This window comes from Rattus norvegicus, chromosome 4 (genome assembly GCF_021556685.1).
Source record: "Rattus norvegicus strain SHRSP/BbbUtx chromosome 4, alternate assembly SHRSP_T2T, whole genome shotgun sequence".
Classification (NCBI taxonomy): domain Eukaryota; kingdom Metazoa; phylum Chordata; class Mammalia; order Rodentia; family Muridae; genus Rattus; species Rattus norvegicus.
The window spans coordinates 154,417,904-154,441,788 of NC_141537.1; the positions used below are offsets into that span (position 1 = coordinate 154,417,904).

General features: G+C 44.2%; 2 protein-coding genes across 13 annotated transcripts in view; one reads left to right on the forward strand and one right to left on the reverse strand.

Moving 5' to 3' along the window:
• Cacna1c (calcium voltage-gated channel subunit alpha1 C) overlaps window positions 1-15,132 on the reverse strand; it is a 623,916-nt gene extending 608,784 nt beyond the window's left edge. For 5 of the 6 annotated variants that reach the window (XM_087655872.1, XM_087655873.1, XM_087655871.1 and 2 more), the window contains exon 1: window positions 13,322-15,132. In XM_087655872.1, coding sequence (XP_087511998.1) covers window positions 13,322-13,460 — 139 coding nt within the window. In that variant the 5' untranslated portion in view covers window positions 13,461-15,132. 6 annotated transcript variants of the gene reach the window in all.
• Window positions 1-23,885, forward strand: part of Dcp1b (decapping mRNA 1B) — a 38,808-nt gene that overhangs the window by 7,491 nt on the left and 7,432 nt on the right. For 2 of the 7 annotated variants that reach the window (NM_001431840.1, NM_001431841.1), the window contains 4 exon segments: window positions 1,184-1,311; window positions 16,178-16,244; window positions 18,356-18,491; window positions 22,147-22,275. In NM_001431840.1, coding sequence (NP_001418769.1) covers window positions 1,184-1,311; window positions 16,178-16,244; window positions 18,356-18,491; window positions 22,147-22,275 — 460 coding nt within the window. 7 annotated transcript variants of the gene reach the window in all.

Below are 23,885 nucleotides of genomic sequence, written 5' to 3' on the forward strand. Positions count from 1 at the left end.
TTGCGCCTGGCTTCTTTGTTTCTGTCCTGTGGTGTAGTCCCTTGCCATTTATGCCAGGAGACCCTTTCCCATTGAAATACATGAAGACATCTCACCCACCTTAAGGACAGCTCCTTCTGCCTTCCCATGTCTTTGTCTCTGAGATACAGCTCATGAAGACAATTGGCAGAATTTCTCTGTCAGTCTTTGGAGTGCATATGCATCTCTTCCTCGTAAGTTTAAATAGAAATGACCAGTTTTGGAATTAAGGCTATGCCTACCAGTGCTTTTTTTGTAAAATAATCTCATCAAAGATTGTCTAACATCAATTAAAAGGTTGGGGTTTAAAAATAAAATCCTGTGAGTGGCAAGGTAGCTGTGTTGTACTCTATTGTTATAAAGTGGTTAAAATTAAATCTCCTGATCGTTAGTGATGGCCCTAACAGCCTAGTTTAACTTGAATGAATGAGTGCTGCTCACTTCTGTTAAATGAGAATGTGTACCTACTTGTCACCAGAAGGTTCATGGTTGAATTATGATGTGGCTGTCAACCCAGCACAAGCAAAGGTATACATGATGTATAACAGGGACCCTCTGTGCCTGACACAGGGGAGTACTCAAGATTTATTAAATGAAATGAAAAATCAAATTCACTAAAGGTCATGCTTTTACCGAGAAAAGTTTTCTGGTAGCTTGTGAAGACAGCATTTGCTCTGTGTTGAGAAGGAGGCGTCTGCCAGTTAGGCCGTCACATGACCTTCATCAGACCTTGCTTCACAGGCTCATTGACAGAGTTGCCTCATCTTCCTGAAGTTCTCAATTTCAAACTAACATTTACACTTTCCATGAAAATTATCTTTTTGTAAAGATGTATACTTTTTGAGCTCCTTTGGAAGTGTCTGCCAGTAAGATTTTTTTTGTCTTAAAGGAATGAGTAACATAGTCAGGCATGTCCGTTACACACAAGATACACACAGGCTCATGGGCTGAAAGCAATGACCTGCACAACAGTCTGTGGAGCATAGATGCTGGGACCAGATCCCAGGAGTAAAGAAATGTTGCTTCACGTGTGTGGACTACACACGTGGGAAACTGAATGCATATAGCAAAGTTCACAGACAGCTGGAATGTGGCTGCACTGAGGTATGCCATGCTTAGCAATGCCATTCTTAGCAATTGTCTTCCTCTGCTCCATGATTCCCAGGTCTGCCTCTCCGAAGCACGGATTCACCATTATGAATAGGCTCAGCATGGAAAACAGAACAGAGCCCATTACTAAAGACTTGGACTTCCAGCTCCAGGACCCTTTCCTTCTCTACAGAAATGGCACACGTGAGTCTCTACACAGTGCTAGTCGTGTTTCTGACATCTGGTCCAACATTGAAAGTCGCAGTGTCCTCCTGTGTTCTACATTTAGTGTCAGGGACAGAGGGGTTAGCATTTGTTAGCTTGGTAGTGGCTCTTTTCCTAGAGAAGTTAGTCTCCTTAAGCCCTGCCCTGAGCAGCTTTTTTTTTTTTTGCCTGTAGAATGAACCAGTCATTGCCTTTAATCCTAAGCAGGAATGGGACAGTGGGTGCTTGGTCAGGAGAGGGGCACAGATGTATCACTGAACACAGAACTAGTGATTTGGTTAGTGGAAGTTTTCCCATGTGCATCACCTCTGACCAAGCATGGTGAAGAGAGATTGATGGGGAGGGCTATATGTTTGAAGGACTGTCTTTTGAATATGTAGTCACTGAAAAGCCAGAGTCCAAATAATTGTGGCCTTTTTTATTCTCTCAACTGTAATGGCGAGATTACAGTGGGCCACTAAATGGTCCCTCATGGACTTGAGATGAAGTAGCAGTGGCTTGTATAGTATTCTGCCCTTGTGTCACTTGTGTCTTACCTGACACCTGTGTAAAGACTAATGAAGCTGGTAGCTTCAGGGCTCCTTCCCCACAGGAGCATGCTGCTTGAAAGGTAAGTACGTGTATGCTCTCGGGCTTTGTGGGTGACTTTCAAAGAGACTGCAATCTTGGAATGGTTTCCACTCTTTGAATTTAAGATACAGAAAATTGGGACTAGGGAGATGGCTCAGTAGGTAATGTGCTTACAACATGAGGGCCTGAGTTTAACACTCTAGCGCGCGCGCGCGCGCGCGCGCGCGCACACACACACACACACACACACACACACACACACACACACACACACCGTACCCCAGAAGTCAGGGGTGGCAGTGTATATTTGTATTTGGTTCCCAGAGCTTGCTGATCGGCCAGTCTAGCTAATCCTGGGAGACCCAGGTTCAGTGAGAGACCCTGTCTCAAAAACTGAGAGAGTCGACAAAATGATTCGGCAGGTCAAGGCCTTTGGTGCCAAGTCTGACAGCCTAACACACACACACACACACACACACACACACACACACACACACAGAGTTGCATATAACACACAAATACCAAAAAGGTTGGGAAACGGCTCCATGTTCGAAGTACTGCAAGCGTGGTGACCTGAGTCCCAATCCCTAGCACCTACATGTAGGCCAGCATGGCAGTGTATGTTCTGCCTGTGCCCTGGATTGCCCGCTGCCCAACCCTATTTGCCCAATGCTAGGGTAGAGACAGGCAGAACATGGAACTTGTGCCCATTCGGTCTACCCTGAATGGTTGACTGCAGCTTCTCTGAGAAACCCTGTCTTTCAAATAAAATGTAGGTGTGGTAGAGGAAGGTGTGCTGACATCAGCCTCTACCCATTCCTGCATGGGTGAGCAAACTTGCACATACATGCACGTAGACATAACACACACCTCCAACACACACAGAACTTGCCTCATATATATTCAGAATTTTAATAATGTAATACAAGTGAAGAAAATCCCAATGACTAGTTTAAAACTAAGTGTAACATTTAATACATTAAAAATGATGCTATATTTAATTGTACATAATTAGGCTGTCATGATAAATGTCCATTCCTTAAAGTTTTATGAGAAAAAAATTAGAACTATTAAAACTGCAACATGACTTGGTAAATGGTAGGTCTCATGAAAAGAAAGGTTTTGCAATAATTTTTAAAAGATGCTTTGTTGGTGTTTCTTTGCTTATAGTTAGGTCAGAATTTTTAAAGGATATTATATTTGAGCTACAGAGCTAACTCAGTAAAGAGCTTATTGTGCAAATATTATCACCTATGTTCAGTTCCTCAGAACCCGTGTGAAAAAGCTGGGTGGAGTGTTGTTTGTTCTCATGATCCTAGGATGCAAAGATGGGAGGGTCCTTGAGGCTTATGGACCAGCTAGCCTACCCGGTGAGCTCCAAGCCAGAGGGGCTGTCACAGAAGACAAGTGGTCAGCACCTTAGGAAGAATGATACTAAAGTAGATATCTGCCCATATACCCAAAAACTACCATGTCCTGTGTCAAATTAACCTACTCAGATCCTAATAAAGAAGCTACAAGAATCAATGTAGAACAGGCTGGAGAGGTGGCACTGCAGTTAAGAACACTGGCTGCTCTTCCAGAAGCCCAAGGTTCAGTTCCCATGTTGTAGCTCACAACTGTCTGTAACTACAGTTTTAGGAGGCCCAACACCCTCTTCTGGCCTCCACAAGCACCAGGCAATAATGGTACACATATATGTGTATATTATGTATGTAATATGTAAATAGAATGAATCTTTAAGAATGAATGTAGAGTAAGTGAATACTAGTGACCTGTTAGAACCATTCCTGGCTGCTCTTATTTTGGAGAAATAATTGATCTAGCCAGTGTGTATATTTTGAATTCTTATATATTTGATTATTCCATAAACTATACCAAAAATTTTAATTTCTTTAATGCATTGATTTTAGAAATGGCTTTCCTAAGTTTCACAGGGCCTGTCTGACAGGAAGTGCCGTGTGGAGTCAGAGAGCCCACAGGAAGCCTCACTGCTTCTAAATATGCTCAGGTGGTAGTCTGCAGCCCCGTGACTGTGACTGTGACCTCAGTGCAGCTTGTCTGGAGGGACGCAGTGTGTGTTTCAAGTTACAGAGCATGTTTCAGAGTCTTACCACAAAAGAAAGGGGGGGGGAAATCTTATAATTTTGTATTGGTTAATGTTGAAATAGTAATTTGGATAATTGGGCTAAATAAAATGTATTGTTAGATTTACTCGTACCTTCTACTTTGATATTTTAACTTAAGCGTCAGTGCGATCCACCTGCGGGCCCTGTGCTTCTGGTGACTCCTGCTCTGCTGATGGCATCCTACAGATGAGAATGGCAGCTGCGGTGGGGGGTGGCCCTGGGGCTCCGTTCCACACTCTGCACTGCTCCCTCTGCTGTTAAGCATGGGTACGAATGGAAGCCAGTCTTTGGGATGCATGAAGGTTGTTCCCACTGAGTCTCCATAGACAAAAATGAAATTGGTTCAACAGGGAATTGGAGGCAGTGCCTTTTCACCCTTCTGCATTCACCTTGCTCCATTTTGTTCTCCTGACTATCTGCCGCTGACTGCCTGTGAAACCAGTCATTTGCTCAAGGCTTCTCAGCCCCTGACATCCATCCATAGAAGGTTTGTCACACATGTCATCAGGGTCTGGGTACCTCCTCCTCAAATGTTCCTACAGCTCAGATATTTATGTAACCATTGCATTGGACTCTCTACTTCTCCGGTAATGCCCCTTTGGCCGGGGAGCCTGGCTTCATGCGGGCTTGTTTTCCATGGTGACTATCTCACTGGGGTCTGTACAGACCTCGAGAGCCTCGGCCTTTTGCCTGGCACCCAGCTCTTGAGTCCTGTCTGCCATTGCAGTGGGGCTAGAACAGCTTCATGGCTGAGTCTCACAGGGTGTTTTAGCCTCATTGGATGGAGAAAAAAGTTAATTAGATAAATCTAGAAGAGTGAAATCAGAAAGTAGAAAAATCCGAAACTTTCTTCACTTAATTAGTAAAGAAAAAAGCCATTTGATAAGTAATTTAGAATTTTAATCAAACACAAAATAGATTACTTTATTGTAGAAAGGAGTTTATAATCTGAGCTTTATTGGAGTTGACTGAAATGAGATTTGACCTAAGTAAGTTTGTGTGTGTGTGCGTGTGTGTGTGTGTGTGTGTGTGTGTGTGTGTGTGTGTGTGTGTGTGTGTGTGTCACATGCACGTGGATGTGCAGGGATATGCACCTGTGAGTGCATGCAGAGACCAGAGGAAGATGTCCGAAATCTTCTTCTATTACTTCCTTCCCTATTCCTTTGAGACAAGGTCTCTCATATACTGGAAACTTGCTGTGTTCACTGGACTGCCTGGCCTGCCAGCTCACAGACTGTGCCTGTCTTTATATCTCCCTCTTCTTCTCTTCTAGGGCTTGGGTTATGTGCTTGTGCAGCCAAGATGTAAAAGCAAATGTGACAGCTATTAAGTCTGGGGTGAAAGTGCACGCATCCATTTGTTCAGTAAGCATTTACTGTCTGCCAGGCACCGTGTTGGACTTTGCATGGGTTATCCTCATAAATTCTTATATCTTTTTGTTGGAAATACAGTGTTTTGTGTTTGACCAATGAGGATACTGAGCTGAAAAAATAGCTCAGTAGCTAAGAGCACTGGCTGCTCTTCCAGAGGACTGAGTTCAATTCCCAGCAACCACATGGTTGCTCACAACCATCTGTAACTTCAATTCCAGGGGCTCCAACTCCCTCTTCTAGCCTCTTTGGATACCAGGCATGCAAGTGGCACACAGATATACATGAAGGCAAAACACCCATACATACAAATTTAAAAAAATAATAAAAAGTCCAAAATATTTTAAGTGTTGAAATACTTCTTACAAAGATTTGGATTTGGGATTTCCATTGTTTCTCAATTAGGCTGAGATCAAATACAAATTTTAATTTTTCAGATTGGAGAGTTACAGGGGAATTTCAGATTGAATTACAGGTGAAGTCTATGAAAATATTTCAACAACAACCATAACAACAACAACAAAACTCTGAAATCTGAAACACCCTGATCCCAAACATTTCCCCTAGGGAACTATAAACTGGCAACACAACACCAGTGTTGATTAGGAAACTGAAAAATAGATCTATACACTGAAAAATCTCTCCCTCTTCCTCTGATCCCTTCCTCCCTTGCCCCTTGCTCCCCTTCTCCCTCTCCTCTTCATACCCTGTCCCATGAACCTCAGGGCCTTGGGCATAATGGCCAAGCACTGTCACACCTCCCCATACCCCAGGCCCTGGTGAACATCTTGTGTTAATTGCACGGTGATGTGAGTCCCATGCTAGGGTTACAGAGAGCAGGTGAGACTCACATCTCCTTATCACCTTCACTGACTCTTGGCCTGTTTGTGTCACAAGATTCACTGTTTTAAATGGTCAGTTTTCTAGCAGAGATACAATTTCTGTAATTTTAAGTATTTTCTTGATGTCTATTATAAAGATCATACTTTAATTTACCCCAGAGCACACATACACACACACACACACACACACACACGCACACACATGCACACACACACATGCACGCAGGCACCCCAACAGTAAGAAAGTCAATTGACAAGTAAGGGTTGGGCATAATTTGGAAGAAGCATTGCTCATTCCACGAAGAATATGTTCTGTGAAACCTTTGCTCTGCCATTATACAACCATAAATCAGGAAGTTACTTTGTAGGCATGAGTAATAAATTTCAAGTCCCTTGTGGACAGAGACGGCATCTTATATTTTAATTGTGTTCTGTGACTCCACATGGGCCTGGAAAATAAATGGATCAGAATAAGAAGTAGACTCGCAGACTTAAAGTAATTCCCAAATCATTCGTGCCAGTTGCAGAGTTGGGATGTGTGGGTGGGCGGGTGTGAATGTGAGTATGTCTAATGATTTTGTGTATCGCTGTAATCATCGGCGTGCTTAAGACAAAGCTTTGATCTCTGATGGCCACAGGCTTGCCAGCTTTCAGACATTCTTCACTGTCCCTCACTTCATGCCAGAGTGACAGTCTTCCCTCCAAAACTAATACCAACCACTAAGCAAGGCCGAACTGTGTGGTCCCCTCACAGATTTGGGGTCTTGTTTTGGTTTGGTCTTTGAGACTCTGTTTCCCTGTCTATCCCTGGTTATTGTTGTGTAGGCCATGCTGGCCTCAAACTCACAGAGATCCACCTGCTTCTGTCTCTAGAATGGGATTTAGGCTTCTTAAGCCTTCTGGATTTCAATGCATTTAGAGAAATGAAAGTCTTGTAGCTCAGCAGGTTCTAAAGCCCAGAGATTTGTCACCTCTAACCCAAGCCAGTGGTGGCAGCACACACCTTTAATCCCAGCACTTGGGAGGCAGAGGCAGGCTCTATGAGGTTGAGGCTAGCCTGCTCTACAAAGAGAACTCTAGGACAAGCAAGACTACACAGAGAGACCTTATCTTGAAAAACAAAAATAATAAAAATAAATAAAAGCAGTTGGAAGGTCAGCAGCAAGCCTTATGGGAACACACTGCAAAGAAGGCGAGAACCTTGCCACCTGCCCTCAGACAGCTGTGCTCAGTTTCCACGTCAGGACATTTGCTGCTGTGTTGATATCCTCAAATGGTCAATTTCTAATTTTTAGATATATTTATTTTAATGTGTTTGAATAGCTTGCCAGCAAGTATGTGTACCATGTGCATTCCTGGTGCCCATACAGGTCAGAAAAGGGTATTGGATCCTCTTGGAACTGGAGTTACAGAGAGTTGTGAACCACCATGTGGCTGCTGGGAACTGAACCTGGATCCTCTGTAAGAGCAACAAGTGCTCTCCACCACTGAGCCTTCTCTCCAGCCTTCCACTACAGCCGTCTCAAGTAGTAACTTGCAGCCCTTTCTAGGCCATAGAGTCTGATTCCTATTTACTTCTCCTTTCCTCCATCCTGCCATCCTCCCCCTCTTCAGGTGTGGTTTTGGTTGCCTTCCATGTACCAGGTTTGTCTAAGGTCCGTGTGTCATGTTTCACCCTCAGCATGTCTATGCACACCATTTCACAGACTTAAATTCTAGAGATGGGCAGAGCCATCTGAGGTCAACACACTCCTTTAAAGAAATGAGACAGCTGAACGTCTTTGCATCCCTTTTAGACAGAAACTTGATCTTTGCAAAAGTAACAGCGTGCTTTTTTCCTCCAGATCTGCCTAGTAATGTAAGGTGCTCACGGGAAGCTCACCCAAGCACGGGTACTGTAGAACAGGAGACAAAGACCTTGACATTTTGTGTTTAGTCAGAACAGGGACCTATACAAACCCAGGCTCTTCTTGCCTGTGCTGTGTGTGATTGCTGCCCTTGGTAACCTTCAGGGACTGTGCTGTGCTTCTTAATAAAAGAGGAAGAGGTTCACTTAAAGTTAAAACTCATTAATTGGTCAGAGATGGTCAGAGAATCTCAGTTTGTGTCTTTTGAGGCCAGCGAGAGTTGGCCTCTTTACCACGGCCCTGTGCACAGAGCTGATACCCTTTAGTAAGTGTTTAGGGAGTGCATGCTCATTTGACTTAAGTGATGTCACTCGGATCTTACATCCAGAATCACCGTTCGCTCTGTCAGGCCTCTGCTCATGCTGAAAGGATCTAAACTTTCTAAAGGATGTAGTTTATGTAAAAGCTGGTGTTCTGTCAATTACAGAAAACTCTGGAAGATGTCAAGTAAGGCAGTATTTCACTTTTGAGTACTGGGTGTCATAATTTTGGTTTCTATGCATTGAGGTAAGACATCGGATAGCTCTGGAAACAGGTTCCTATCTGCACCCCACACAACCTGGGCAAGCCACACTGCTTATCCAGAGCACCCAGCCTGAGGACTCTGCACTCCCACTGTGGAAAGTTAGGAGACTCAAGGGGTGGAGGGACACTTGTAGAATTTAATGGGCAGCTTACATGTGTGCGTGTGCGTGTGCGTGTGCGTGTGTGTGTGTGTGTGTGTGTGTGTACATGCTCACTCATGGGATGATATGGCATGCTTCGGTGAGAAAGAATCCATGAGGTGAGGTCATACATCCCAGGGAACCCACAGCTACCGTGGAGTAAACCCTGAGTGACATCACTCCTGCGTTGTCCCCAGCCATGCCGATGTGAGACTCTTGGCACATCAGGAAGTAAGCATCACATAGTGGTGCTCTTTCAAGTCAGATGCTGCATTTGTGGCTTGTAGTTGTACAATATTTTATATTTTGTTTTAGAGAGCCAAACTTGATATGATAAAAGCCTAAATCTTGGCAGAGAAAAGCTGTATTCCCAAACACTCTCCTCCGTGCTTTATGAGAGAGGCATCCTTCAGTCTTCTGCCTCAGCATTCAGAGAGTGGGCGGGGCAGTATGGCTTCAGAGTGTTGGTGTACATTTTGCGTTCTATTTTTATATTGCTTATTTTTGTTCAAAAATCACAAGATAATTCCAAATAACCATTTTCTGGAATCGAGGTTAACTGATGCAGAAGGAATCTTATATTTGTTCCACAGTCTTAAGGGTTCCACAAAAAGAAAACAATTAGGCCACGAGTCATTGTATACACAACTCCTAGTCCTCATCTCAGGACAGACCTGAAACATGACCTGATTGTTTTCAATATAAAGGGCTCTGGAACATTTGCTATTTCCGGTGTCCACAGTAGATAAAGGTCGGAATGACAGAGGGACAGACCCTCTGATTCACTCTTCCTCTCCCTGGCTGCATAGCCTCTGTGCCAAGCCGTAGAAGTGGTCCAGCGATCAGGTGGTTTCTAGTTAAACTGTTTCAGCAAAGCTGCCCCGTCGCCATCAAACACCTGATCAAATCATGCAACTCAAATGTGAGGAAGTCTGTGCCTCTGGGACTTTTGTTTGAGGAGAACAGTTTTTGACCTGCAGGAATATTGTTTTATGTTTAGCTTTAAGCATCACAAACTCTAATTATGAGGCAAGATTTATCTCCCTTTGTTGATTCTCATTTGTGATAATAGCTTTCCAGAGTGTTATTGGGATAATTAAGATGACTTAGGGGTGGAAGCTCAAGGTTACTGTTAGACTAGCGCATGGGTCTAGTAGTTCTTTGCCGTATACCAAGTCTGACTGATCATCCGTAAGGAGGAGAAATATGTGCTCTGGCCCTCAGTTGCCAGTGGGAGCAGTGATCCATCAGGAAGAATGGCAGTTGTAGTCCTAACACATAAAGTAAGTACATGACGTCTGCCCAGTGCCAAGTCAACAGAGCTGTGTCGTCTCTGGAAACTCACGTCTAATGGCAGAGTCCTGTCACCGTTACTTATACCTAAGAATGGGAAAGTCACCTCTCAGCACAATTAGAGGATGGTGGGGCCTCATGAGGAGCCTGCCTGCTCTCTGCTAGAGCAGGTCACTGGGCAGCGGACTCCAGTCTGTCTGGTTCATGATGGTTGATTAAGGCAGAGCGGATATTAGCCATGGTCAGGGTTATCGTTAGAATAGTCTTTGGCTGGTTTAAGTCAGCTAACGCTGTTACCTGACTGTGCTGCATTGTTGAAGTCCTCCAGGAATTTGTGGTCTGACCCAGGGAGCAGATGTGTACATGTTTAAGTAGGACTTTTTTTAGCATAAAGATACACGACTGAGTGCAAAGAAAACCACTGACAGTTTATCCCAGGAGCAGTGAAAATGAGGTTGTCCATGGTAAATAAGAGCTCAGAGACATGGGGAAACGGGTTGGGGGATCCATCTGGTATTTATTGAAAATTATCAGTAGAATTATGAGTAAGGTGGAGACAAACATAAGTGGTCAACAAGAAGAGTAAATCATTCCTCTTTCTGCTGCTGTTAGCCTAGGGCTTTCCTGAGTCTTAATTTCTGTGGGCATTTCTTTATGCTGCTGACCTTCTTAAGGTAACTTTCCTGAGAGAAACACAATGAGGTGGTTAGTGTATGCTGACAATTGCTCTGCCCTTGACGGGATGTCGTTTCCCCATTAAGGAGGGCAGAGAATCTGAGATGAGGAATTCTCATGACACATACAACCTTGGTTATAAGTGAAATTCTCTAAAAATTAAATACATCTTTTGCTTTTAAAGTAACAAGTTCATAATGATATTTAAAAATGCATACTAGTTCAAATTAACATAATGCTTTTGGTCTCAGGTTTTTACTACGTAGTTTTAGTAGCATTAACTTTCTAAGACAGTTCATTTGTTTGGAATGGGAGTTTGTTTTTACTCGTCAGGGTTTCTGCTGTTGGCTCCCAACGCTCGCTCAGTGGTGTTACTTGCCATTAAATAGCAACCAGCTCGCCTGCTGTGAGCCTTCCAGTGTCCGAAGATCATGGGATCAGGACTGCTGATTTGTGAGTTGCAGTAAAACTATGTCATATGAAAAGAACCAGACCCAGGGCCAGAGATAACAACTCTACAGAGCGGGTCTGAGGCTGTGAAGAGTGTTTTACAAGCTGTGTCCGTGTTTGGTCAGTAAAGCCAGAGCGGAAGATGAATGAAAGAACATTACTTTAAAGGCATTAAAGAGCTCACCAAAGGAAGCAGCGTTCAGTCCAGGCATTCCAAATGGGCGGAAGGACAGGACTGACGCCAGTCAGCCACCACAGCCTTGGTTTCCCATCTATGGAGCCAGGACAAAGCCCTCAGGTGCCACTCTAGAGCTTCCCACTGTAAACGCCACAGCTTATACAACTCTCGCCGGCTTCCCTCCCTCCCCTCAGTCTCCATTACATTCTTATTCTGAAAACCCTGGCCTAAAAAATACAAATCCTAGGTAATCCACAAAGTCAGATTACCATGAAGTCAAGGACAGCACAGCCTACAAAGTAAGAAGCACTCCAGTGTAGGCTACGTCACAGACCCCTGCCTCCGAGCCAAAGGTAAAGGTATTTGTTGCCAAGGCTGCCAACCTGAGTTCAATCCCCTGAGTATGCACTGTTAGAGAGGGCTGACTCCCTCCACACACATACACAGATAAACAAAATGTGAAGCAAATCAAAGCAAGCCCAAACACATACTAATTCCAGTTCTTAGTAGCCAAGCTTAGAAATCAAATCAAAGCAAAGCATGTAAAAGGGTTTTTGAGACTGTGTATCTAATTTAGAGGGATAAAGAAAGTAAGTAAAATCGGGGGAAATGCTGGGTAGGCTCATGGAGCCTTGTGCGGCCACAGAGGCTCCTGTGAGGAGGAGGAGGAGGAGTCCCTGAGCTCCACACTGCATGTGGCTGCAGCTCCTTCATGGTCGTCTGTGTCCTCTAAGGCCTGCTGAGTCTTTTAGAAGCGTGAGTGCTATGGGTGTGCTTGCCACCTGTCGCTAGGAGTAGGCATCTTCTGCTTGCTCAAACACAACCGCATGGACTGCATCAATGGGACAGTAAGTAAAAAATGACTGTGTTTGAACAAAGTCCACCAAACAGATGTTTACAGCAGTTATACAACTGGGTTAGAGATCATTATCTCACACATTCGAGAAAGACCAGAACGTAAGTGGAGTCTGAAGAGATTTAATATTTTTGAGTCATCTTCAAATACCCATCCAAGTTACAGGACTGATGGTGGCCAGGTTCCCAGCGACAGGAAGGCTTCTGAACCCTTAGACCGCAGTAAGTGAAGAGGGGGAAGAAAGAAAGAGTGGATGGGCAGAAGGAAGTAGGTAGAAAAGGGTGCCTCCAGGAGAGAAAGCGCAATCAACCCAGAGCTCCCTTCTAACGCTCTCTCTGTCCCTTAGCACGCTTACATACCATTTGCTAACACTGTGGATATAGTATGCTCTCTTTGAAAACTTCAGCCCAAATCCTTCTTAAATAGTTTCAAGTTGAAAAAAATAGAGAAAAAGTGGTAAGTGTCTCTAAGGTCATATTAAATAGAAACCTTTATTAGGAGTATAAACAGGATTGGGGGAGGAGTCCTGTGATCATTCACCCCAAATGAACTGCTGTGCTGTACCAATGGAAGTCAGGGCCCAAGGGAAAATGTGCATTTGAGTAGCATTTGCTCTTGCCTCTGATGACTGCTTACTTGGCCCATTGAAACTTGATTGGCTGTCAAGTTTCCCACAGAAGAAACTGAAGAAGAATTGCAACCATTCTCTAGCAGTCAGCTCATTTCCACTTGTCCGTATGTGCTCACAAGACGTAGATATGGAATAGAATATGGAAATATTGCTCCCCTCAGTCTTTCTTAAGGAATTGAAAGAACAATGGAAGGCAGATATTTCACCACAGAAATGCAGTAGGCTATGGAGAACCACCCAAACATGGCATCGTGGAACGGGAAGTGCCAGGCAGACCTTTACAACAATACAGTGAGACAGTCTGGATAAACACAAGGCTTGCAGAAGCCTGCAGGAGCATGTGCTGGGGGGCCTACGAGGCTCCTGCTTCTAGGGTAGCTCTCAACTCACTTGGCTTTTGCTCTGCCCGCCACGGGTCCTTACCTCCAGGAGAAATGTAGAAACAGTTGAGTTGAGCTTCGTGTACCACCTTGCCCTTGAACTTCCTCTCTGTGTCCTCAGACAGGCAACTGGAGAGCGGCTGGTATGGGGGTGTGGATGGCTGAGCGAAGGCCCGAATCATTGTGACTCCAGTTGGGGACCAACAGCTGATGTCACAACTGAACAGCTATCCCACTTGTATTTTTCCTTGTACTTTTTAAAAACTCAGAAACAATGTCTGTGGCCACGTTTGAAGGCCATAAAATCTCATACGGCCTTATCGCTTGGCAGTGAATTTGAGCTTTTGCTCTCAGATTTAGAATTCTGAAAGCACCCCTCTTTTCTTGGTTCTCTGCTGCATTGCTCTGACTTTGCTGCCGTGCTCAGACCTATGCAGAGACAAACCCTTCCCCAATGGAGCCCTTGGATGGGAATGTGAAGCAAATGGCTTGTGTCAGCCTGTCAGCTCGTCACCTCCAGAAGGCATGATGAGTTCTGGTCTTTGTATATCAGCACAGGCTGTCTGGCACAGCCTCTCGTGTGGTGTGGAAGGGTGATAGGCCTGGTGGAGGTGGGGCCTGGGCCCACCACATGGAGAACTTGAGCTGGAATGTGTGCTTCCATGGAGTCACGGTGCTGCTGAGCTGCAGAACTATTTTAAGGAGAGAAAGCCCAGGCCGAGGCCTCTCTATCTTGGTGCTCCTTTTAGTAGCCAGGAATGCTGGCAAATGTGCGTTTTATCTTTCCCTCTCCCTGCCTATTTAAACCTTATGTTCAAGCTAAATAGTAACTAGATAAAAAGAGCTTTCAAATGATCCCATGTGAATGTTAAAACCCATATTGCCTCAGATAAATCTCCATGAGGTTCTAAGCAATGACAAACTGAGTGTTCCTTCATTCTGCTTTTTTCAACACTTGAAGGTTTTCTGTTGTTTTTCTGCCCTAACCCTGTGTGTCAGCATCTCGTGGTGATGAAGATGTCAAAGACTTTGTTTGTGCCAACAGCTCCTTGGCATCCTGCCCTTACAGAACTCTAGTTCCTTATGTCAGATGTCACACAGAAGGAAGACTGCCCCCCGGAATGCGTTAGTATAGTTTCTTGGTAAGACACCCATTGCCACCTTCTCTGCTACTGGGCTTTAGTGTCTGATTGCACTGTGGGTTTCTGACCTGCCATTTTAGAATACAGTTTTCACTGAGAAGGAAAGTTTTCACTGTGGTCAAATGGTCCAAAGCACCTATTGTGAATAAGACCAAAAAAAAAAAAAAAAAAAAAAAGCTGGATGCACTTAGATTCCTCACAGGGCTAAGTGCTGGTGATCCAGGCTGACCTTCCAAGAACAGAGGCCAGGAGTCTGTAGGGAAGCAAGTGGGAAGCAGCCTTAAACCAGTTCCAACAGGCACACTCTGTCCTGATGCAGAGGTTCTGTTGGGATGTGAAAGCGCTCACACCACACTGATTTGAGACCATCAGTATTCTCCTTCCTTAGATTTGTCAGAGTCCCTAGGACAGATGTGTGTGGATTTCTGTCTGACAGTAACCAGGTTGGTTCATGTGTCTGAGGCACTGGTTCTCCATCCAGGGGCTGGAGAGATGGCTCGGGGCTAACAGCAGTTTTAAAAAGATTCTGCATGTACGTGATCAGTACAAAATGAAGTCTAAGGTCTCAGTGATGGCTTTTGGCAAGTTGGTGATTTGGATTCATAAAGTTTCTGTTTGATACCTGCTTAAAATAGCACTAAAAAGGGGTTCGGGATTTAGCTCAGTGGTAGAGAGCTTGCCTAGCAAGTGCAAGGCCCTGGGTTCGGTCCCCAGCTCCGAAAAAAAGAAAAGAAAAAAAAAAGCATTAAAAAGACATTTGGCTATTTCTGTTAGTCCTGGCCATCGGTGAAACATGTGAGGAGAGAAAGGTGTTGTGAGCTCATCAGGGCTGTCCTCATGCAGAACAGCTCTCTGCTTTGAAGGTCTAATTTTGTGTTTTCCTTTCAAATACTTTTGCTAATTTCCATTCCTCCGTCACAGTACTGCTGCTGTTGGCAGTGGCGTTTTGTGTAATGCTCATGTGTCATGTATGTGATCGTTTGCATATGTGACCAGGACCTAAGCTAGATATTTATAAATGAACCCTGTAACTGTGTTAACCTGCACTGGAGAACTGATAGAGTTACGTATGTACTAAATTTAATAGACAGCTTATCTGACAAATGATTAAAATCCACCACAGTTCTATTATTTCTGTTCATTGCTAAATGGTTACACCATCATCATACCCGACCTTCCAACATTTGTAAATTTTCTGTACAGACATTTTAAAATGAAATTTGTTATTAAAATATTATTTCTAGTTTCCTATCCTAATAATGCATAGCCAATTTTTCAGTTAACATATTCCTTGGAGGAGAGGGAATGAGGTTTCTAGGCATAATATGAGCATCAGGTTTCTGAATATTTAAAAATAAAGATGAAGTGTGTTTGTGAAACGCGCAAATGGAATATAGAAACAACGAAGTCTGAGAGCCAAGAAGTCTAGAGTCCTGATCGCTTTCAGTCTTAGCCGCTTGTTAAGATCGCTCACCGACTGCCCATGGCGAGAGGCAGGGGGCAGGCGCTAGTGTGGAGGCCGCTCTGATAGCGCCTTCTGATAGCACTTCTGATAGCGCCTGCTTTTCCTTTTGGCACAGGGTCTCGTGTAGCCCTGGCTTCGACTTCAGTGACTGCTTTCATCTATTCAATAATTAATTGAATGAATTCATTCCATAACTGATTATTATATATTTTCCTCTAAGACAGAAAGGGAATTTCTTTCCATTGTGTGGCTTTGAGGATGCTTACGGCTTGTTTGATGTGTTTTTCCCCAGTGTCCATTTATGGAATTTGGTTTTATGATAAGGAAGAGTGCCAGAGAATTGCAAAACTAATGAAAAAGTAAGTATTAAAAGGCGGAGCGTGTCCTAGGAGCTGGCACTGTGGCTCGTATTTCTAAATGTGTGAGAAGCACTAGCAGGAAGTGGTTCTCGGCTGCCGTTCTCTCCACGACCCCCAGCCCCGACTCTGCTTAGCCTGTGAAGAGTAAGAAACGGTGTGCGTACTTTCTGCAGGTCCACCCTCAGCACGTGTGACTTATTGTTCTCTCCACAGGCTGTGAGCTCTTCATGTGGTGGCTTTCTTTGGTATTTTCTTCATTTGTAAATAAGTAGTATTTTCTCTGGAAAGTTATGTGTCCATCAGTAAAAAGAACATGCAGAGTCATCCTGCCCGGCTGCCCAGAGCCTTTAATGCCCTCCACATCCTTCCTGCCCCTTAACAGCTTTTCTTTTAAACTGTGTTCGGAACTCAGAATTCCCAGATACCTCAAACACCGAATGCTTGGAATCGTTCAGTTCCCGACTCTGGGAAGTCAGACAGACAGTTCATGTTAGTTTAGCAGTCGGTACACAGTCAATCCTCTCCCCCCCCCTCTCTCTTTCTCTGTGTGTGTATGTATTCTCTCTGTCTCTCTTTCTGTCTCTCTCTGTCTCTGTCTCTCTCTGTCTCTGTGTGTGTCTTTTCTCTCTGTGTCTCTCTGTCTCTGTCTCTCTCTGTCTCTTCTCTGTGTGTGTGTGTTCTGTCTCTCTGTGTCTCTGTCTCTCTCTGTCTCCTCTGTGTGTGTGTCTCTTCTCTCTGTCTCTGTCTCTCTGTCTCTATCTTTCTGTCTCTCTCTCTTCTCTCTGTCTCTTCTCTCTCTCTCTCTCTCTCTCTCTCTCTCTCTCTCACACACACACACACACACACACACACACACACACACACACATTCCTCCGCCCCTCATTGTCTCTTTCTCACATGCTGTTCTGAGGTACTATCTGGCTCCCCTAATTGCATCAAAAGGAGGAAGGAGAGTCAGGTGAGATCGGTGGACTCTGACCGGTTACAGACCTGGCTGCTCAGTTTTGCTGCTGTTGATGCAAATAGCCAAGGTCATCAGAATTAAGAATTTCCTAATGAAGCTGGGTCTCTGCCTGGGATAGCTGTTCCCCATGTGGCTGCGATGCTCTGTCTGCAAAGAACCAGTATTCGTTTCTAAATCCCAGGGCAGCAAAATGAAGAAGTGAACCCCACAAAGAAATGAAACCCAGGGAACACATTTTTATAAATAAAATTGACTCCTGAAACTCCCGCTTGTGAGAGCTAATTTTAGGCAACCAGCTCTAGTCACAGATGGTGATTAAGTGTGCTCAAACTGGTATTTACCACCATAACAACTAGTTGCTTAAACATTTCATGTTGTAAATTGTGCAAGGGACAATAATAACAGGATTTCATATGGATGAAAAACTACCCTGTAACTCAGCCAAGAGGTCACGGTAAACCTAGTGCTATTCTGCTGCGATTGCCTCACACCTCGGGCAGGAAACTACTATTGGTAGCTAGGTGCAGTTCTCCAGTTAGAATAAAACCAGTTGGTAACTTCATAGGTCTTACTTTACCATTAACTTCATAGTTAATGTAAGAATCTGTCCTGAGAATCAAAGCACACAAAGAAAAGGCTTTTTTTTTTTTAATGCTTCTCTGTAGCATTTAGGACCGTGGAGTCAGAGTTAGCCTGAGACCTTCGTATGATTTCCAAATTGCCAGAGAACTGCAAGTTCTGAGGTGCTGCAGTCCACCTTGCTGGACCTCACAGCATTTTGGAAGGAAGCATTTGGAAGGAATCTCTGTGCCATGATGGCTGTCCCTGTTGAATGTTCTGTTGAAGGCTTCCTCCACGGTCAGCCACTCTGTAGTGTAAAAGGAGCCATGACTGGTGTGTCCAGCAGTCAGCAGGCCTGTGTGTGCTATTCTCTGTATAAGAACAGGCCATAGCTTCCCGCCTCCTACCCTGGATTTGCATGTGTGGCCTGTTGACTCAGGACCTCTTCTCTCATTTTCTGTTTGAATGCTTAGGCAGTCCTTCTCAGATGGTTCTAGTGGGATGAAAACCCCTGGGGAGTGTTGGAGTAATAAATAGCATCGGCTTTGACTTTAGTTCCCTGAATCGCAGCTTCCCGTTTTTCTAGCCTCACTCAGTGTGAACAGTTGAAAGCCTGTCATGGAGCTGGAGCAGGATCCTCCCCAGTGACCTTGAGTTCAGGAGAGGGCCGAGAAGTAGATATCCTGCAGATGCTCACCAAGGCCAAAGATGAGTACACCAAGGTGAGTCTCCTCTTCCTTATGATGACCACAGTGACAAAGACTGCCTGCCACTGAGGGCTGAGGCTCTTGGGAACCAGCAGGTGAAATCAACATGGCACGATGTAGATGGTTTGCCTTTTAATTAAAGGGAGCCTAAGAAGTCAATAGCCTTCATACAAATTGTATTCCATTAGAGGGCCTACTAGATTTACAGAGGCAACATGTAAACCAAATTCATGTCTTCATTGGTGGGGTGGGCCTGTAATCCCAGCATTTGGGAAGCTGAAACAGGAGGATGATGAGTTTCAGACTAGCCTAGACTACATAGTGAGACATTTCATAACTCAAAGCCTGAGCCCCAGCAACACTGTTAAATTGGTTATGAATGTATAGGGTACTGTGGATCGTTGGTGTTCATACACAGTAGCCAGATGGACCAACAGAATAGGTAAGCCAGAATCAGATGCAATTATAGATCAGGTTTATGGTACAATAAAGACCTCCCCCTCCCACTAGATATGAGGCTCTCCTGTTGGCATCGGTCCTGTTGCATAAGCCCTGTCCTGTCTGTGCTGGCCCCTCATGTGTGTACGTAGGCATGTTAGACATATACAGACAATGTACAGACCATGGGAAAATGGGCCTGGTATGAAGATGTGGGAAATGGAAACAGTAATAAAAAAAGGGGGGGAGGAGGGTTTCCTCAGAATTATTCTTGTGAAGTGTGTCTCCATTTTTGGACATGTTTATAGAGACATAGTGGAGATGTTGTAAAGGAATCCCATGTCTCTTGATAAGAATTAAACAAAGACTTCTGAGATTCTTTTTATTTTTATTTCAGTTTTATTTTTAAATTATTTTTTAAATTTCAATTAAAAGTAAAATTTGTATAAAGCATACAACATGAGGTTTTGATACATACATCGTGGACGGCTAAATCAAGTGAAAGAGCACACACTTACCTTACGTTCTTGGCATTACCGTACTTGTCACTACCCTACGTGCTTAGCAATGCGATGAGAGCACGTAGTCTGCTCTCGGCACCTTCCACAGATGCTTTACTAGCTCTAGTCACCGGGATGTGCGTGGATCCTTTGAATTTCCTGTTCTGTCTGGTGTCTTATGAACATCCCCACAATAGCCTGTACCCCAAAGCATCTCACAGCCACCATTCTCTCTGCCCTTGGAGTTTTGCTTTTCTGGAGTCCACATAGAAGTGATGCCATGTGATCTGTCTTTCTGTGAGGAAAACACAGACTCAGCACTGTATCCAGTTTTATCCACGTATGATCACAAATGGCAGAACTACTTTTTTTCTTTTTTGAAAAGTAAATATCCCATGTGAGTGTGTGTGTGTGTGTGTGTGTGTGTGTGTGTGTGTGTGTGTGTGTGTGATTTTATTTATCAATGAATCCATAGTCATGCATTTAATTGACCCATGTCTTGGCTGTTATAAATGATGCTTCAGTAAACATGGTAATACAGATGTGTCTTGAATATAATGGTTTCATACCCTGTAGTTATGTGCCCATTGTGGGATTGGTAGGTCTTCTGGTAGTTACATTTTTAGGGTTTTGAGGAACTTTGAAGGGAACTTTCTACATAAATTACCAACTGTACTGTGCCAGGATTCCCGTTGCTCTACATCTGCACCAACACTTTGTTATCTCTTGCCTTTTTAAAATTTTTTTTATGTTATGTGTGTGCACATGTGTGCCCAGTAACCCACAGAAGTCAGAAGAGGGCATGAATCTCCTGGAACTAGGGTTGTGAGTTCTGGGAGCCAAAGCACGGATCCTCTTTTTTCTTTTTCTTTTTTTTTTTTTCAGGCTTGAAGTTCATTTATTGATGTGTTTGTTGGACACAATAAAACCACAACTGCTGTTATCAAAAAGTTTCCCTTCCCCTACCCGTTTTTTTTTGTTTTTGGTTTTTTTTTTTTTTTTTTTTTTTTTTTTTTTTTTGTCCCACTGGAAATGTCTTTAAAAAAAAAAAAGAAAGAAAGAAAAGACACAGGTAGACACTGGCAAAAATCCCATGTTGAATAGGGGGAACGGCACTGGCTTTGGCAACATGAAAGTGGGTCTTGAGGGTATCCTGGACCGTGTACCAGCCTGAGACGCCACACTTGGGATGGCCAGACCCCAGTGTGGAGTGGAGAGTCCCGAGGCTGAGGGGCACGGGTCCTCTTGAAAAGCAACAACTGCTCTTACCTTTAAGCCATCTCTCCAGCTTCTTTTGCCTTTTTGAGAGTGCACATTCCACCTGGAGTGATGCGAGGTCCCACTGTAACTTCGATTAGCATTTCTCTGATGATTAGAGCTGTCATTTCGAATCCAGACTGGGCTATGTAGTGACACTGTTTGAAAAAGAAAAAGGGGGAAATATCTAAGGAGTCATGTACACAAGAGGCAAAGCTACGTCTCAGTGCACAGGACAGGTGAGGAAAGTCTGTTTTCTTTACTCTACCTCCTTGTCAGCAGCTGGAGGGGCTATCGGGTCCTCTGGCCAGCATTTGACAAGCTGTATCTTATTGTTCTGGCCTTGCCTTGACTTGCCTGCACTGCACTGCTCTTAGGAGGACAGCCATCAGTCCATACAGCGACCCCACCCATCACGATCACTCACATGAAGAATGCAAAGTAACACTGAATGGCATAGCAGCAGTACTCTCCTCAGTACTGATGCCTAATGCCTACGAGTTGACAGAACTCTCAGAAGCTGGAATGTAGACTTTTGTATAGGTGATCTAACAGACGGGCACACAGGGGCAGCCAACCCCAGGCCTGCTCCCTAGAGTGAGAATGAGAGGGTGTGCCTCAAGTGCTGGAACCCTTTGGGAACTGTGGACTCCTGAAGTGCGAGGTGATACCTCTCTCTCTCTCTCATGCTTTCTCAGACACAGTGACAGTGCTTTCAGGCCTGAGGCCTTGGCTGGGCAGCCGAAGCAAATGCTACAGAGGGCAGCGTGCATGGCCCTGCTGTATCGTGTGTTTTAACAAACCCCAGCATTATCGCTAGGCGCTTTTGTTATGAATCCTATTGTTAGCAATTGCATGGTTGGTTAGATTAACAGGTGATAATGAGTCAGTATTTGAACTGATGAGGCTTGTCTCGTCTGTTTATAAAATTCTAATTTGTGGTGCATGGCACAAAACACTTCATTTAAATTATCCTGTTTATGCAAGAAGTCATCTATTAAATAAAGATGGTGTGAGCAATTTTTAAATCAGTGGTTTGAGGCAGCTTTACAGTTTAGTTTGTAGACCAAAAAGGTTTAGGTGCTTGGGTTAAATATTTTTAGCAGTTCCCCATACTCTACTCTAGATATGTTATTTCCTTGATTGCTTACCATTGAAACTTATTAGCCTGGTTGTTTTTAAACTGTATCATCTTAAGTGAACACATAGACTTCCCACTATCCAGCAGCATGTGTGTCCTTGGGGCTACCGGATGTTAGTGATGGTATTTCGGGCCCTAGACTATACACTAAAGCAATGGATAGTTGCTTTCTACTCAACTATAGTTCCCATCAGAAAGGTAGGAGAGCTCATCCTTCATGCGAGAAAACTTATTTTGAAATAGCGTTTACCAATCAGATAAGCAAGTGTGCGGGTAAAGTGCGGATGCTTCTTTTATTAACATCAGAAATGAAGTGTTTGAGTTTCTATTCCAGTGTAGGAGCTGTTCTGAGCCAAAGCAGATGACCAGTTCTTCTGCCATCTGTGACAACCCCAAGCTCATCAAACCTGTCCCCGTGAGACCCAGCAGCAGCCAGAGGCTGCACGAACCCACGCCCAGCAAGGTAGGGATCCTCTGACTTTGTCTTGTTTTCTTTTGTAAAACATTTTTATTTTTTAAATTAAATTACATAATTTTCCCCTCTCCTTTCCTCCCGCCAACCCTTCTCTTGTAAACTCTCCTTGCTTTGTCATTCATGTCCTCTATTTCTTTAACTCCTAAATATTATATATTCCTAAATATATAAACACAACTTGTTTGGGCCAAGCTTGTTTGTTATGTATATGTATACTGAGACACTCATATGTATTCAGTGTTACTCGTATATATAGTGTTACTCGTATGTATACAGAGTCACTCCTATGTATATAGAGTCACTAGTATGTATATAGAGTTACTCATATGTATACAGTGTTACTCGTATGTATACAGTGTTACTCATATGAATAGAGTTACTCGTATGTACCCGTTGTCAGGGCTGGCCACTGGGTGTCAGATAACCAATTGATATGTTCTTCCTGGGGGAAAGCTGTGTTGCTTGATCTCAGATTTCCCTATATGCTGTAGTTGTTTGTCTAGGAGTGAGGCCTCATGGAATCACCCCTTCTGTGTCAGCCTGCCTTCCGTTCATCTCATGCCAGTCTATCACAATGGCTTGGGAATGAAAACATTCTAAATGACGAGTAGATAATGAAAACATGGTGCATATGCACTGTGGGGCGCAATGAGTCTGTAGGAAAAAAGGGAATCATGACCTCTATAGGTAAATAGGGAGAACTAGGAGTACTGAGTAAGGTGGGCCAGACCCAGAAAGACAAGCATCACACGGTCTCTCACTGAGACGCCAGCGCCAGATCTCACAATGTGAGCATGGAACCTGGAGTGACTACAGAAACCAGGAAACCCTCTGCCTTTATCTGCGGCCTCTCGGGTTCTCAAAGAGCTTTGTCCATGCCCCACAGGGAGGGCCTGCTGGCACTGAAGGGCACTGAAGGCCAGTGGAGAAAGGCAGGGCCTTGCTACGCTGTTCATCTGTACTGTCCAGCACTGGCACTCCTGGGACTGTCGTCCTTACCATGTGCTGTGCTCATGGCTCATGGCCAGTGTGAGTGGATACAGAATCATAAGCCACTGGGTCTGTGTTCTAGATTGGGTGACTTCCCAGGCCAGGCCACTGGAGGAGGAGCCATCATGGCAGCACAATACAGTGTAACATTTGTGAGCATGCTCTGTACCAGGAGCAATGCCAAGCACTGCGTGCAGCTTGGGGGGCCTGCCCTGGATCAGCGCTGGCCAGGGAGAAGTCTAAGCCCCCAGGCCTGTGGTGTGTGTGTTGTGTGCTATTCAGAACACTGCAGCAGAGACAGGATCCGCTGATTCACAGGGCCCGTCGCTGATGGTAAAGGAAACATGTCTGAACTTTCATCAAAGTTATTCCTAAGTAAAGAGGTATTTTGCAAGGAATTGGGTTAAGTCAGTTCTGAAAGTGAGCATGAGCCAAAAGATATTAAAATGACTGGCTAATGTAAATTATTAAAAATAAGTATTTTCTAACTATTTTAGCTTTATTACGTTTCATGAGAACATTTGATTTCATTTTTAATGGAGAAGTCAGGCGGCTTTGGAATGGTGCTTGTTTTCAAGCAGACTGTGCAGACTGATGAAGGGCTCGGG